General features: G+C 39.9%; 1 protein-coding gene across 9 annotated transcripts in view; it reads right to left on the bottom strand.

Moving 5' to 3' along the window:
* TTLL5 (tubulin tyrosine ligase like 5) overlaps positions 1–18355 on the bottom strand; it is a 333039-nt gene that overhangs the window by 311808 nt on the left and 2876 nt on the right. For all 9 annotated transcript variants that reach the window (XM_049898665.1, XM_049898667.1, XM_049898666.1 and 6 more), the window contains exon 3: positions 8369–8475. In XM_049898665.1, coding sequence (XP_049754622.1) covers positions 8369–8475 — 107 coding nt within the window. The remainder of the gene's footprint in view (positions 1–8368; positions 8476–18355) is intronic.

Raw genomic sequence — 18355 nt, 5'->3', positions numbered from 1 at the left:
GGACAATCAACTGGAAGAGATCCATATTTGTGCCCATTCCAAAGAAAGGTGATCCAACAGAATGCAGAAATTATGGTACATACAATGGAATATTATACAGCCATAAAAAGAAATGAAGCACTAATATTTCCACAACATAGATGAATGTTGAAAACATTACGCTAAGTCAAATAAGCCAGACGTGAAAGGTCACATATTATAAGATTCCGTTTATATGAAATATCCAGAATAGTTAAATCCATAGAGAAAGAAATTAGATTAGTGGTTGCCAGGAACGAGAATGGGGAGTTACTGCTTAAGGGATACTCAGTTTCTGTTTGGGGTGATGAAAAGCTTTTTGGAAATAGCTGTGATGGGTGCACAACCTTGTGAATATACTGAATGCCAATGAATTGTACATTTTACAGTGGTTAAAATGGTAAATTTTGTTACATATATTTTTCCACAATAAAAAAAATAGAGGCGGAGCCAAGACAGCGGAATAGACAGACGCTTCTGGCAAGCCCTCTATACAATAAAGACCCAAAAAAACAAGTGAAACAAGTATATCTATGACAAGCTGGGAGCCCTGAGCTTCAAAAGCAACCTTAGACAACGAACTGAGGGGCAGCGGGAGAAGAGGCCATTCAGAAGTGGAGAGGAGTTACTGGACCTGAATCGTGGGGAGCCCTCAGGCACCATTCCCAGAGCGGTGGCGGTGGCGCGCTGGTACCAGCATTTGGCTACAGTTTCCTCAGGGAAAAGCAGCCGGCCACACAGCCTACTCACACCTCTGGAACCTGAGGAGAACGGCGCTCTCGGTAAAACCTTGCATATATTTTACCATGCCCCCCCGCCCCGACCCCCAAGCCGGCTTCAGCAGCTGAATTCCCTGGGCCTGAGATAGGCACTATTGAGCACCTAGAGCCATCCTCCCAGCCTTGGAGAAGGAAAAAATTTGCAATTTGGGGAAAAGATAATTTGCTAGCTCCACTAACCAGGGGAGCTCAGAACAGAAGCGGCTCCTGTCCAGGCATAAACCATCTGTGGACTTTGAGCACCTTTCGCTTCTGCGCAGACATGTGTGGGCCTATTTCGGGAGAACAGGCCCTTGCTGGCAGACTCCAATCGTTTCAGCTGTGTGGTGGAGAGGTGGGTGTTTGACATTTGACATTGCCTTGCCTATTAAACAAGGTCCTCACCTACCTACATCAGGGACCTAAGGACTGGTAGCTCCACTCAGGTCACCCAGCCACCCACGACAGGGGTCCCAAGATAACTGGTACCTCCCAGTTCTTACAACCAAAAACTCTGGGTGTCCATGGTCCATCTGCAGAACCCACCCACTTGCACGCTCTAGGGAATAGGGATGTGCTTTCCTCAGAGACATTCGGGGGTCGGTTCTCAGCCCCCTGCCTTGTTCAGAGTGTGACCCCCTGCTGCAATCAGATACCGGTATATATGCCAATCACCCTTCCCCCTCTAAGACTGCAGGACAGAGCCTGTACCACACACTTGATGATCAGCTACCTGGAAACCTGAACTAAATTCACACAAGAAAACTGAATGGACTCCTAGACTGATATACCTGATAACAGCTCTAGCCAGCTGGGGACAGGACGTCAGAGCTCCAAAGGCAAAAATAATCAAGCTAGCTCACTCAAGCAACCCATAGGGGTACACCAAAGCAAAACAAAGCAAGAAGCTACAACACCATAAGCATACATAAACTAATACAATAACTTATAGATGGCTCGGAGACAACAGTCAATATCAAGTCACATAAAGAAACAGACCATGATCACCTCAACAGGCTCTCAAAACAAAGAATCCAGGGATCTTCTAGATGAAAGTACATTCCTGGAATTACCAGAGCCAGAATACAAAAGTTTAAAATACAGAACCCTTCAAGACATCAGGAAGGAAATGAGGCAATATGCAGAATAGGCCAAGGAACACACAGGTAAGGCACCTGAAGACATTAGAAAGATTATTGAGGAACATAATGAAAAGTTTAATAAGCTGGAAAAATCCATAGACAGACAGCAAGCAGAAGTTCAGAAGATTAACAATAAAATTACAGATGTAGACAACTCAATACAAAGTCAGGGGAGCAGAATTGAGCAAACAGAAGCTAGAATTTCTAAACTCGAAGATAAATCACTTGGAACTAATATATTTGAAGAAAAATCAGATAAAAGAATTTTTAAAAAAACGAAGAAAACTTAAGAATCATGTGGGACTCTATCAAGAGAAATAACCTACGAGTGATTAGAGTACCAGAACAGGGAGGGGTAACAGAAAATACAGAGAAAATTGTTCAGGATTTGTTGGCAGAAAACATCTGATATCGTCAAAGATGAGAAGATATCTATCCAAGATGCTCATCGAACTCCACATAAGGTAGATCTTAAAAGAAGTTACCAAGACATATTAAAATCAAACTTGCCAAAACCAAAGATAAAGAGAGAATTATAAGAGCAGTGAGGGATAAAAGAAAAAAAGTCACCCACAAACGAGAGCCGATAAGAATAAGCTGGGACTACTCGGCAGAAACCATGCAGCCAAGAAGGCAATGGGATGACATATTTAAAAAATTGAAGGAAAAAAATTGCTTGTCAAGAATCATATATCCAGCAAAACTGTCTCTTAAATATGAAGGTGAAATTAAGACATTTCCAGATAAACAAAAATTTAGGGAATTCGTAAAAAACAAATCAAAACTACAAGAAATACTAAAGAGAGTTCTTTGGTTAGAAAATCAATAATATCAGGTAACAAACCGAGACTAGAACACTGGGCAGAGCAATTAGAAGTCAACTCAGACAGGGAAATCCAAAAAAAAGAAAGCAAGATTATTAAAAAAAAAAAAAAAGCTCAAAACAAGGTAACAACGATATTATTATACAAAAAAAGACAACATTAAAATAATAAAGAGGGAGTAAGAAATGTAATCATGCACCTTCCATATGGAGAGGAAGATACGGCGATACAAAGAAATAAAAGTTAGGATTAAATTTAGAAAAATAGGAAAAATAATAAGGTAACCACAAAGAAGACAAACTATCCTACTCATCAAAATAAAATACAAGAAAAAAATAGAGACTCAGCAGAAACAAAATCAACAACAGCAAATATGAGGAAAGGACAATACATAAAAAAAATCTACGCAGCACAAAAAATTAAGTGGGAAAAGGAAACTGTCAACAACACACAAAAAAAGACATCAAAATGATAGCACCAAATTCATACCTATCCATGATTACCCTGAATGTAAATGGACTAAATGCACCAATAAAGAGACAGAGAGTGGCAGAATGGATTAAAAAACAAGATCCGTCTATATGCTGCCTACAAGAGACACACCTTAGACTTAGAGACACAAACAAACTAAAACTCAAAGGATGGAAAAAAATATATCAAGCAAACAAAAATCGAAAAAAGAGCAGAAGTGGCAATATTAATTTCTGACAAAATAGACTTTAAAGTTAAATCCATCAGAAAGGATAAGGAAGGATACTATATAATGATTAAAGGGATAATACATCAAGAAGATACAACCATATTAAATATGTACCCAACGACAGGGCTGCAAGATACATAAAACAAACTCGATCAGCACTGAAAAGTGAAATAGGCAGCTCCACAATAACAGTAGAAGGCTTCAACACACCACTTTTCGGTGAAGGACAGGACATCCAGAAAGAAGCTCGATAAAGACACGGAAGATCTAAATGCCACAATCAACCAACTTGACCTCACAGACATATACAGAACACTCCACCCAAGAGCAACCAAGTACACTTTCTTTTCTAGTGCACATGGAACATTCTCTAGAATAGACCACATATTAGGTCATAAAGCAAGCCTTAGCAGAATCCAAAACACTGAAATATTACAAAGCATCTTCTCTGACCATAAGGCCATAAAAGTGGAAATCAATAACGGGAAAAGAAATCAAAAACCTGGAAACTGAACAACACCCTGCTCAAAAAGACTGGATTATAGAACAGATTAAGGATGGGATAAAGAAATTCAGAGAATCCAATGGGAATGAAAACACTTCCTATCAGAACCTTTAGGACACAGCAAAAGCGCTATTCAGAGGCCAATTTATATCAATACATGCACACATACAAAAAGATGAAAGGGCCAAAATCAAAGAATTATCCCTACAACTTGAACAAATAGAGAGCAACAAAAGAAACCCACAGGCACCAGAAGAAAACAAATAATAAAAATTAGAGCTGAACTAAATGAAATAGAAAACAGAAAAACAATTCAAAGAATTAACAAGACCAAAGGCTAGTTTTTTGAAAAAAACAACGAAACCGATAAACCACTGGCCAAACTGACAAAAGAAATATAGGAGAGGAAGCAAATAACCCAAATAAGAAATGAGAGGGGCGATATTACAACAGACCCAACTGAAATTAAAAGAAGCATATCAGATTACTATGAGATATTATACTCTAACAAATTTGAAAACCTAGAGGAAATGGATGAATTCCTAGAAACACACTACCTACCTAAACTAACACAAAGAGACGTAGAACAACTAAATAGACCCATAACAAAAGAAGAGATTGAAAAGGTAATCAAAAAACTCCCAACAAAAAAAAAAGCCCTGATCCGAAGGGCTTCACTGCAGAGTTCTACCAAACTTTCAGAGAAGAGTTAACACCACTACTGCTAAAGGTATTTCAGAGCATAGAAAAGGACAGAATACTACCAAACTCATTCTGTGAAGCCAGCATATCCCTGATACCAAAACCAGGTAAAAACACCACAAGAAAAGAAAATTATAGACCTATATCCCTCAGGAACGTAGATGCAAAAATCCTCAACAAAATTCTAGCCAATAGAATTCAACAGCATATCAAAAAAATAATTCACCATGACCAAGTGGGATTCATACCAGGTATGCAGGGATGGTTCAACATTAGAAAAACAATTAATGTAATCCACCACATAAATAAAACAGAAGACAAGGATCACATGATTTTTATCAATTGATGCAGAAAAGGCATTTGACAAAGTTCAACACCCATTCATGATAAAAACCTTCAGCAAAATAGGAATAGAAGGAAAAGTCCTCAACATAATGGAGGGCATTTATACAAAGCCAACAGCCAACATCACCCTAAATGGAGAGAGCCTGAAAGCATTCCCATTGAGACTGGGAACCAGACAAGGATGCCCTTTATCACCGCTCTTATTCAACATTGTGTTGGAGGTCCTAGACAGAGCAATTAGGCTAAAGAAATAAAGCACATCCAGATTGGCAGATGACATGATCTTATACACAGAAAACCCTAAGGAATCCTCAAGAAAACTACTGAAACTAACAGAAGAGGTCAGCAGAGTATCCGAATACAAGATAAACATACAAAAATCAGTTAGATTCCTCTATACCAACAAAAAGAACATCGAAAAGGAAATCATCAAATCAATGCCATTTACAGTAGCCACCAAGAAAATAAAATACTTAGGAATAAATCTTACCAGAGATGTAAAAGACTTACACAAAGAAAACTATAGTAAACTTCTGCAAGAAGTCAAAAGAGACTGATGAGTGGAAAAATATATGGATAGGAAGACTTAACATTATAAAAATGTCTATTCTACCAAAAGTGATCTATACATTTAATGCAATTCTGATCCAAATCCCAAAGACATTCTTTAATGAGATGGAGAAACAAATCACCAACTTCATATGGAAGGGAAAGAGGCCCCCGATAAATAAGGCATTAGTGAAAAAAAGAAACAAAGTGGGAGGCCTCACTCTACCTGATTTTAGAACCTATTATACCGCCACAGTAGTCAAAACAGCCTGGTACTGGTACAACAACAGATACATAGACCAATGGAACAGAATTGGGAATCCAGACATAAATCCATCCACATATGAGCAGCTGATATTTGCAAAGGCCCCAAAACAGTTAAATGGGGAAAAGACAGCCTTTTTAACAAATAGTGCTGGCATACCTGGATATCCATCTGCAAAAAAATGAAACAAGACCCATACCTCACTCCATGCACAAAAACTAACTCAAAATGGATCAAAGACCTAAATATAAAATTTAAAACGATAAAGATCATGGAAGAAAAAATAAGGACAACGTTAGGAGCCCTAATACACGGCATAAACAGTATACAAAATATTATTAAGAATGCAGAAGAAAAACTAGATAACTGGGAGCTCATAAAAATCAAACACCTATGCTCATCCAAAGACTTTACCAAAAGAGTAAAAAGACTACCTACAGGCTGGGGAAAAGTTTTTAGCTATGACATTTCCGATCAGCGCCTGATCTCTAAAATCTACATGATACTGCAAAAACTCATCTACAAAAAGACAAATAACCCAATTAAAAAATGGGCAAAAGATATGAGTAGACACTTCACTAAAGAAGACATTCAAGTAGCTAACAGATACATGAAGAAATGTTCAAGATCATTAGCTATTAGAGAAATGCTGATTAAAACTACAATGAGATTTCATCTCACTCCAACAAGGCTGGCATTAATCCAAAAAACACAAAATAAGAAATGTTGGAGAGGCTGTGGAGAGACTGGAACACTTATACACTGCTGGTGGGAATGTCAAACGGTACAACCACTTTGGAAATCGATTTGGCACTTCCTTAAAAAGCTAGAAATAGAACTACCATACGATCCAGCAATCCCACTCCTCGGAATATATCCTAGAGAAATAAGAGCCTTTACATGAACAGATGTATGCACACCCATGTTTACTGCAGCACTGTTTACAATAGCAAAAACATGGAAGCAACCAAGGTGTCCATCAACGGATGAATGGATAAATAAATCATGGTATATTCGCACAATGGAATACTATGCATCGGTAAAGAACAGTGAGGAATCTGTGAAACATTTCATAACGTGGAGGAACCTGGAAGGTATTATGCTGAGTGAAATTAGTCAGTTGCAAAAGGACAAATATTGTATAAGACCACTATTATAAGAACTTGAGAAATAGTTTAAACTGAGAAGAAAACATTCGTTTGTGGTTACGAGAGCGGGGAGGGAGGAAGAGTGGGAGACGGGTATTCACTAATTAGATACACCACACACACCCAGTGCTCTCGAGTCGATTTCGACTCATAGTAACCCTATAGGACGGTGTAGAACTGCCCCATAGAGTTTTCAAGGAGCACCTGGCGGATTCAAACTGCCGACCCTTTGGTTAGCAGCCGTAGCACTTAACCACTACGCCACCAAGGTTTCCACTAATTAGATAGTAGATAAAAACTACTTTAGGTGAAGGGAAACACAACACACAACACAGGGGAGCTCAGCACAATTGGACTAAACCAAAAGCAAAGAAGTTTCCTGAATAAACTGAATGCTTCAAAGGCCAGTGTAGCAGGGGTGGGGGTTTGGGGACTATGGTTTCAGGGGACATCTAAGTCAATTGGCATAATAAAATCTATTAAGAAAACATTCTGCATCACACTTTGAAGAGTGGCATCTGGGGTCTTAAACGCTAACAAGCAGCCATCTAAGATGCATCAATTGGTCTCAATCCACCTGGATCAAAGGAGAATGAAGAACAGCAAGGACACAAGATAATTACAAGCTTAAGAGACAGAAAGGGCCACATGAACCAGAGACTACATCATCCTGAGACCAGAAGAACTAGATGGTGCCCGGCTACAACCGATGACTGTCCCGACAGGGAACACAATACAGAACCCCTGAGGGAGCAGGAGAGCAGGGGGTACAGAACCCAAATTCTCGTAAAAAGACCAGACTTAATGGTCTGACTAAGACTAGAAGGAACCTGGTGGTCATGGCCCCCAGACCTTCTGCTGGCCCAGGACAGGAACCATTCCCAAAGCCAACTCTTCAGACATGGATTGGACTAGACAATGGGTTGGAGAGGGGTGCTGGTGAGGAGTGAGCTTCTTGGGTCAGGTGGACACTTGAGACTATGTTGGTATCTTCTGCCTGGAGGGGAGATGAGAGGGTAGAGGGGGTTAGAAGCTGGCGAAATGGACACGAAAAGAGAGAGTGGAGGGATAGAGCGGGCTGTCTCGTTAGGGGGAGAGTAATTGGGAGTATGTAACAAGGTGTATGTAAGTTTTTGTGTGAGAGACTGACTTGATTTGTAAACTTTCACCTAAAGTACAATAAAAATTATATAAAAAAAAAAAACTCATGTACACATAATTTTTTTAAAAAAAGAGAACACATGGAGAAGACAATTTGAGAAATTATAATAAATTCTTTCAAGTGTAATAAAGCAATGTATTTTTCTCACCATCATGGCCCTTTTCCTATCTATATGTGATATCAGATTCTGCAAGACAAGGCTGTAAGGGCCACGTCCAGTCCTGCTCTCCTGGGTGAAGGTCATACCTACCTCCAATTACTCGAATATTATTGTCCTTTGTCAGAATAGCCTCAGCATGGAATACCAAAACTGGAATTCTCCTGCAGCCTCCAGTCCACATGATACATGGATGATCCCTACAACCATAACAAAAAGCTTCATTAATTTACAGCTGAAAATCTGAACTAACTGCTGAAGCAGATCACTATGGTTTTCTGCTTTCCCTCTCCTTCTGCAACAAGAACAAGAACCGCAAATGTCCTGTAGGAAACCACTCATCCTCCATTCTTAAAAAAAAAAATTTTTTTTTTTTTTTTTTTTCTTAGCCATGTGGTTTGTCTAAGATGAACTCCATCCCTGCTTCAGGGATGGGCCCGGATTGGCTTCAGCCAACCAGGGCTTTCCATTGCCCAGTCATAGTGATTGGTTCAAGGGTGGGCACATAACCTGCCTGGAGCCAATAAATGTGAAGTGACATCATGAGACCTCTGAGACAGTGATGCTTTCTTTCTCCTCTGTGGTAACTACAGCAGATGGCCTCTTTTCCCCCTGGATGATGCAGCATGAGAATAACAGGTTTGGAACTGCCACAGCCCTCTTGTGACCTTGAGTGGAGAGCCTGGGGCTGTTGGTAAAAGAGGAAGTCAGTGGGAACCTGACTGACCAATGATCAGAAACGAGATGGTGGATGACAAACTCGGAGTTGCAGAGTCAAGCCTTGCTTAAATACACCCAAAAAAAACCCCAAACCCAGTGCCATCAAGTCGATTCCGACTCATAGTGGCCCTATAGGACAGAGTAGAACTGCCCCATAGAGTTTCCAAGGAGCGCCTGTCAGATTCGAACTGCCGACCCTTTGGTTAGCAGCCATCACATTTAACCACTACGCCACCAAGGTTTCCTGCTTAAAGATAAGAGTTAATAAATTTCCTTTATTATTTAGGACAATCTGAGTTATGTTTTGGTCTCTCACATCATGTTGCTGTTGCTGTTAGGTGCCATCGAGTCGGTTTCAACTCATAGCGACTCTATGCACAACAGAATGAAACACCGCCTGGTCCTGCGTCATCCTTACAATCATCGTTATGCTTAAGCCCACTGTTGCAGCCACTGTGTCAATCCATCTCCTTGAGGGTCTTCCTCTTTTCCGCTGACCCTGTACTTTGCCAAGCATGATTTTCTTCTCCAGGGACTGATTCCTCCTGACAACAAATCCAAAGTATGTAAGACGCAGTCTCGCCATCCTTGCCTCTAAGGAGCATTCTGGTTGTACTTCTTCCAAGACCGATTTGCTCGTTCTTCTGGCAGTCCACGGTATATTCAATATTCTTCAACACCACCACAATTCAAAGGCGTCAATTCTTCTTCTGTCTTCCTTAGTCATTGTCCAGCTTTCACATACATACGATGCAATTGAAAATACCATGGCTTGGGTCAGGTGTACCTTCATCCTCAGGGTGACATCTTTGCTTTTCAATACTTTAAAGAGGTCCTTTGCAGCAGATTTGCCCAAGCAACGCATCTTTTGATTTGACTGCTGCTTCCATGGGCACTGATTGTGGATCCAAGTAAAATAAAATCCTTACCAACTTCAACCTTTTCTCCCTTTATCATGATGTTGCTTATTAGTCCAGTTGTGAGGATTTTTGTTTTATGTTGAGGTGTAATCTATACTGAAGGCTGTGGTCTTCAATCTTCATTAGTCCTCCTCAATTAGTCTTCAAGTCCTCCTCAGTTTCAGCAAGCAAGGTTGTGTCATCTGCATAATACAGGTTGTTAGCAAGTCCTCCTCCAATCCTGATGCCCCATTTTTCCTTATATAGTCCAGCTTTTGAGATTATTTGCTCGCACACAGATTGAATAGGTATGGTGAAAGGATACAACCCTGACGCACACCTTTCCTGACTTCAAACCACTCAGTATCCTCTTGTTCTGTCGGAACAACTGCTTCATCTATGTGCAGGTTCCTCATGAGCACAATTAAAAGTGTTCTGGAATTCCCGTTCTTCATGATGTTATCCATAATTTGTTATGAGCCACACAATTGAATGCCTTTGCATAGTCAATAAAACACAGGTAAACATCCTTCCGGTATTCTCTGCTTTCAGCCAGGATCCATCTGACATCACCAATGACATCCCTGGCTCCACGACCCCTTCTGAATCCGGCCTGAATTTCTGGCAGTTCCTTGTCGATATTCTGCTGCATTCACTTTTGAATGATCTTCAGCAAAATTTTGCTTGCTTGTGATATTAATGATATTCTTCCATAATTACCACGTTCGGTTGGATCACCTGTCTTGGGAATAGGTATAAATATGGATCTCTTCCAGTCAGTTGGCCAGGAGGCTATCTTTCATATTTCTAGGCATAGATGAGTAAGGACTGTCAGCACTGCATCCATTTGCTGAAACATCTCAACTGATATTCCATCAGCTCCTGGAGCCTTGTTTTTCACCAACACCTTCAGAGCAGCTCGGACTTCTTCCTTCAGTACCATCGGTTCCTGATCATATGCCACCTCTTGAAATGCTTGAACGTCGACTAATTCTTTTTGGTATAGTGACTCTGTGTATTCCTTCCATCTTCTTTAGATGTTTCCTGTGTCGTTTAATTTTTTTCCCACAGAAAGCTTCACTACTGCAACTTGAGGCTTGAATTTTTTCTTCAGTACTTTCAGCTTGAGAAATGCTGAGCGTGGTCTTCCCTTTTGGTTTTCTCTCTCCAGCTCTTTACATGTCATTACTTTGTCTTCTCGAGCTGCCCTTTAAAATCTTCTGTTCAGTTCTTTTACTTCATTATTTCTTCCTTCTGTTTTAGCTGCTCGACATTTGAGGGCAAGTTTTACTCTCCTCTGACTTCCATATTGCTCTTTTCTTTCTTTCCTGTCTTTTCAATGACCTCTTGCTTTCTTCCTGGATGATGTCCTTGGTATCATTCACAACTCGTCTGGTCTTCAGTCATTAGTGTTCAATGCGTCAATCTATTCTTGAGATGGTCTCTAAATTCAGATAGGATATACTCAAGGTCATATTTTGGCTCTCATGGACTTGCTCTAATTTTCTGCAGTTTCAGCTTGAACTTGCATAGGAGCAACTGATGGTCTGTTCCACAGTCGGCCCCTGGCCTTGTTCTGACAATATTGAGCTTTCCCATCGTCTCTTTCCACAGATGTAGTAGATCTGATTCCTGTGTATTCTATCTGGCAAGGTCCATGCATATAGTCATGGTTTATGTTGGTGAGAAAGGTATTTGCAATGAAGAAGTTACTGGTCTTGCAAAATTCTATCATTCGATCTCCGGCATTGTTTCTATCACCAAGACCATATTTTCCAAATACAGATCCCTTCTTTTTTCCAACTCTCTCATTCCAGTCAGCAGTAATTATCAAGCATCCTGACTGCATGTTCAATCAATTTCAGACTGCAGAAGCTGATAAAAATCTTCAATTTTTTCATCTTTGGCCAAAGTGGTTAAGAGTTGTATTAAATGGTCTTCCTTGTAGGGGTATGGATATTACCCTATAACTGACAGCGTTGTACTTCAGGACAGATCTTGAAATGTTCTTTCTGAAGATGAATGCAACACAATACCTCTTCAAGTTGTCATTCCCGGCATAGCAGACTATATGATTATCTGATTCAAAATGGCTACTACCAGTCCATTTGAGCTCACTAATGCCTAGGATTATCAATGTTTACGTGTTCTATTTCATTTTTTACGATTCTCAATTTTCCTAGATTCATACTTCAAACATTCCAGGTTCTGATTATTAATGGATGTTTTTAGCTGTTTCTTCTCATTTTGAGTCGTGCCACATCAGCAAATGAAAGTCCTGAAACCTTTACTCCATCCACGTCATTAAGGTCGACTCTACTTTGAGGAGGCAGCTCTTCTCCAGTCGTCTTCTGAGTGCCTTCCAACCTGGGGGGGGCTCATCTTCCAGCACTATATCAGATAATGTTCCATTGCTATTCATAATATTTTCAATGGCTAGTTCTGTTCAGAAGTAGACTGCCAGGTTCTTTTTCCTAGTCTGTCTTAGTCTGGAAGTTCAGCTGAAAACTGTCCTCCATGGGTGACCCTGCTGGTATCTGAATACCAGTGGCATAGCTTCCAGCATCACAGCAACACAAGCCCCCACATTATGACAAACTCTCATCATAAGAAAGCCCAAATTAAATATTTACAATAATTTAATGCCCCCTTTAGGACCTAAAGGAATTGATGCATTTGAATTAATGGTGTTGAGGAATACTAAATATACCACGGATGTCCAGAAGAACGAACAAATCTGTCTTGGAGGAAGTACAATCAGAATGCTCCTTAGAAGCAAAGATGGTGAGACTTCCTCTCTCACTTACTTCAGACACGTTATCAGGAGGGACAACAGGGATTGCTATGGAGAAGGGCATCATGCTTGGTAAAGCAGGAAGTCAGCGAAAAAGAGGAAGACCCTCAATGAGATGGATTGATGCAGTGGTTGCCAACAATGGGCTCACACATAGCAATGACTGTGAGGATAGCACAGGACTATACCACGTTTCATTCTATTATACACGAGGTCGCTCTGAGTTGGAGCCAACTTGATGGCACCTAATAACAACAGACCTTATCGAGCCCTTTTTTAAGTCAATTTGATGACTCGTCCTAAGATTCTGAGCCAGGAACCCTAAATTAATACAAGTACCTCAATTAAAACTACATTATTTTAAAGAAAGCTTATACTAAATGGAGCAAGGTACATTTTCTTCCAGTATAAATCCATAGGGCAGAAATGAATTTTTGACTTTATTCTCTGCCCCTGTCCTCAGGAACTCTCACTTTAATCTTAGACAAATGAAAATTTACTCATAGATTAGGAATATCTTCAAGCTCCTTAGGATAGGGAGATAGAAAGGGACAGAAAATGACAGAAATTAAGCCCCTAACATATGCCATGAATTAACTAAGAGCTTTCACATATTGCCTCCCTTAATCCTCTTGATACTATTAACTGAAGAAAAGGCATCACAGAGAAGTAACTCAGTCAAGGTCATACAGCTGGTTAAGGAAGAAAACTAGGATTTGAACCTCCGTGTCTGTGCTCTTTTCACACTTTGCCTCCCTAACCACACTTCAGCGATATTCTGTATAATGAACACTTTGAGCTCAACTCTTCCGGAACTTAAACGAATCAACCCCTTAAATGGAATAAAACCCATTTAGCCAAGATTCACATTGCTCTTACAAACTCACTGATCATACCCATTAACAAAGGCCATACCACAAATCTCGAGGTCATGTCACACTCTTCCAACCCAAGATAAAAAAAGATGTGAACTTTGAATGCACAAGCTGCCAGGCTACCAATCGTAGAAGTAAGGCAGCATTTAGACTCGGGGTGAGTTGCCAAGAGCCTTTTAATGAGGAAAGCAGTGTGGGCACCATTCCTAGTTCATTTCCTATTTTCTAAAAATAGAATGTGGCTGCTTATTGTTCTTGCTCATTGACTTTTGTGCCCATTTGTGAGAAATGGTGTTTACAGAGTGAATTTTTTTGGAAGAAGTTTTGGTGGTTCAATTGTTTTTTAATCTTAAACACCTATAAAATGTGGGCATTGCGCCAGATGATTCTTATGATTTCTTCCAGGTTTAACTTTTCTACTATATTTCTAAGTCAGAGGGAGAAAAAATCAGTGGCCAAAACTACAAAGTCCTGGATGGAAATGCTAAGCCTATCCAGATCCTTGCCAATCTGGCACTAGCTACAGGCTGGCACCACTGGGCCATGACAGCACTTGCAAACAATGGATTACTGCTACGAGTTAAAAATACCTGACAAGAGTTAGGAACACGATTAACAGATACACAACTGAAAAGAGCAAAGGTTCTTTCTACATGAAGAAAACCAAATCCCTGGCAGAGAAATCTTTTCACTCACAACCTATGAAAAGGGAAGTTGTTGTTGCTGGGTGCTGTCAAATCAATTCCAATTCACAGCAACCCCACATAACAGAGCAGAGCTACCCCATAAGGTTTTCTAGGCTGTAATCTTTTTGGTAGCAGATCGCCAGGTCTTTCACCCACAGAGCAGCTGGGTGGGTTCAAACCGCCAGCCTTTCTGTTCGCAGCCAAGCACTTAACCACTGCGCCATCAGGGCTCCTTGTGAAAAGGTAAGAGAAGGAGCAAACTATTAATTCACTAAGGACAACTAAAAAAACCTAAGGCAGATAATAAATTGTCATTATAAACATAGTCCCACCAGGTGGTGCTAAAAGGAAAAGATTCAACCGAAAGCAAAAATTGGGATTTTAAATTTTCATTCGGACCAGAAGCTGGTATATATTAAGAAAAATCAACATTTTTAGGCATTAATGAACCAAGGGTTTGACCGATTAATGACAGAAGTGAACCAGTTGTATGGTGTACTTTATGGAAAGCCTAAGAATACTTTAGTTTTTAAGAAGCAATTTCACGAGGAGTATACTTCACTCACTGCTGGGCTCCAGCCTACATAGCTCAAAGGCAAAGATGTAATGCAGCTTTTGCATTCCCGCTTCTACGCGTTTATTCATACCATCTCCCTTGTTATGACTGCTTTCCTCACTTCTCTGTTTTCCTGAAACTCCACCTTTCCAGGCCCAGCTCCAGTCTCACCACCTACATGAAGCCTTCCCCAGCGCCTCGGCTCACAGTGCTTCCTTCCCTCTCTGAACTACTGTATCAGTCACTGTACAATCACTTGTTCATGATCTTTTTAACTGACATAAAGCCAGCTTTTATGATAGAAATTAAAGTGACCCCTTTTTTTTTAGCAACTAAAGAAACCAAAAAAAAAAAACCAAACCCAGCACCATCGAGTAGGGCGACCCTATAGGAGAGTAGAACTGCCCCATAGAGTTTCCAAGGAGCCCCTGGCGGATTCAAACTGCCAGCCCTTTGGTTAACAGCTGTAGCACTTAACCACTACGGCACCAGGGTTTCCAACTAAAGAAAGCCTATATTAAATTTTTATATGAAAGTTTCCACATCTACATATAGACTTGTATTTAAGATCCCCAAGCAAAATATATAAAAAAAGATTCCTTTCCCTTTACTATTTTAAATAATGCCATGTAAAAGAGGGGCTGCCCAGTTTCTAGCCCTAAAGTTCAGGACTGCGAAGCATCAATACTTTAAGAGCTAACAGATGTCTATGGATATACACCTTTGAAACAAACCACCATCCTTAGATGATTCAGGGCCTTCTCAACCTTATGGGCAGTCCTTGTGGTATAGTGGTTAAGTGTTCCGCTGCTAACCAGAAAGTCGACAGTTCGAATCCATCAGCCGCTCCTTGGAAACCCTGTAGGGTAGTTCTACTCTGTTCTGTAGGGTCACCATGAGTCGGAATTGACTCAATGGCAACAGGTCTGCTTTTTTTTTTTTTTTTTTAAACCTTATGGGGCAGTTCTACTCTGTCCTATAGGATCGCTATGAGTTGGAACTAGCTCAGTAGCAACACGTTTGGTTTTAGTTTTAGAACCTCTAACTGAAGAACTGATACATTTGAATTATGATGTTGGTGAAGAATGCTGAATATACCATGGACTGCCAGAATGAACAAATCTGTTGTGGAAGAAGTACAGCCAGAATGCTCCTTAGAAGCGAGGATGGCAAGGCTTTGTCTCACATACTTTGGACATGTTATCAGGAGGGACCAGGACCTGGAGAAGGATATCATACTTGGTAAAGTAGAAGGTCAGTGAAAAAGAGGAAGGCCCTGAACAAGATGGACTGACACAGTGGCTGCAACAATGGGCTAAAACAATTGTGAGGATGGCACAGTACTGGGCAGTATTTTGTTCTGTTGTACACGGGGTCACTATGAGTTGGAACTGACTCAATGGCACCTAACAACAACAACTTCTAAAACTTATCAATGTAAGCCTACTGCTCCAGATGTAAATAGAACTGACTTAGGATTCCTAGTATTTAAAACAAGGGTCATATAGCAAAGATGTCACCTTGAAGAGTAAGGTACACCTGACCCAAACCATGGCGTTTTTAATTGCCTCATACGCATGTGAAAGCTGGACAATGAATAAGGGAACCAAAGAAGAATCCATGCCTTTGAATTATGGTGCTGATGAAGAATATTGAATATACTGTGGACTGCCAAAAGAATAAACCAATCTGTCTTGGACGAAGCACAGCCAGAATGCTTCTTAGAAGCAAGGATGACGAGACTTCGTCTCACATACTTTGGACATGTTATCAGGAGGCATCAATCCCTGGAGAAGAACATCACTTTGGTAAAGCAGAGGGTCAATAAAAAAGTGGAAAACCCTCAATGAGATGGATTGACACAGTGGCTACAACGACCAGCTCAAGGCTAACAACGATTATGAGGATGGTGCAGGAGTGGGCGGTGTTTCATTCTGTTGTACATAGGATTGCTATGAGTCAGAACCAGCTCAAGGGCACCTAACAACAACATAGACAAGACATGAGCTAATGGCACAAAAATTGAGTCAAAAACCAACTGTAGGCAACTAGGAAAGTTAGATGAGAAACTTAAGGGGCAGTGAGTTTGTGTTAATGGGGGAGGAACAACTCAGAAAAGGAAGGTGAGAATGGCTGCACAACTTGAAGAATGTAATCAATGTCACTGAATTGTACATGTGGAAACTGTTAAATTGGTGTATGTTCTGCTGTGTGTATTTCCAACAACAAAAAATAGATTTTTTTTTTAAAAAAAATCAACAGTAGGAGTTTGAAAAGAAGAAGAGCAAAGGTCCCAGAGTTTGGGTAGTAGAGAAACGACATCTTTATTGTCACTAACTTCCAACAGAAATTTAGGATTTCTTAATTATGAATGCAGACAACAAACTACAGTAGTATTAGCCTTTTCTGTGCTTTTGAATTTCTGCGCTTCTGAAATTAGATATTTTTATATCATGTTACAGTTATTGCAGACATCTCAACATATTATTCACATTTAGCATTACTTCTAATTTATGTTAGTTATTAGACTCCCTACTAGACCACAAGTAACCACAGTCTTCCTGTCTAGACACCCGTGTGATGAGGCTGGACAGTGACTGGGCAATTTTCCCCCTAATAAGAATTCAGCCACTAAATGGTAACATCTCACTTTAGTGGCCCAGACATCTATGTTGCTTCCCACTATTCCCCACCTATAACTGTCAATCAAAGCCCACCCCACAGATTAATGATTTTATACAAACTAAGCAAAAACAGCCTTCAAGCTATTGTCTTCAGAAAATAAAATTTAACTTCCCATATTTTAAATGAATGATCTTGTTACTTAATATGTAAATAAAAAAGTACATATTACTGTATTACTAATTGACTTTTGAAAATATTTTGATAACTGCATTTAAATATAATTAGTATTCTTTGTAACGATACATACTTTAAGCACTTAAACATTACTCTGTTTCCGAGGGATCCGTGCCATAAAAAGGTTAAGATTCCCTGATTTAAGTGATCTAAGGCATAAATAAAGCCTTCCGTTATTCATTCAGTCAGTCAAGTACTTACTATAATATTAGGTTAAATCATTTGAAATTGCCAGTATCTGAGTGTTTTTCCCTACCAAAACGGCAACTTCATGTAGTCTAATCTAACGCTTGTCAGGCCCGACCTCTAAGCCCCCTAATCAGACAGACAGCCAGGGAGTAAAAAAAAACCACCCCGGAAATGGAAAAGCTGATGCTCATGGAAGAAGTTAAAAAATTCAGGAAATGGGTTAAAAGGCAGCTCACAGAAAGAAAAAAGTCACAAAAAGGCAAAGGGTGCAGAGGGAATTACCCATTTAATTATCTTGAATGAGAATGATCCAAATATAGTGCCTAATCTCTGACTTTCTACAACTGAACAATATTGAGAAGCCTTTCCCAAAAGTTTTATTAATGCTTCAGTAATTTTTTTCCAAATTACAGTAAATAATTGATCTTCCACCTTTTAATAAGAAGTCCAGCTGAAATTCAATACTGAAACCAGTAAGCATAATAATGCCTGACATTTGTAT

Source organism: Elephas maximus, chromosome 10 (assembly GCF_024166365.1).
Source record: "Elephas maximus indicus isolate mEleMax1 chromosome 10, mEleMax1 primary haplotype, whole genome shotgun sequence".
Lineage (NCBI taxonomy): Eukaryota > Metazoa > Chordata > Mammalia > Proboscidea > Elephantidae > Elephas > Elephas maximus.
This window is presented reverse-complemented; position numbering and strand designations above follow the sequence as displayed.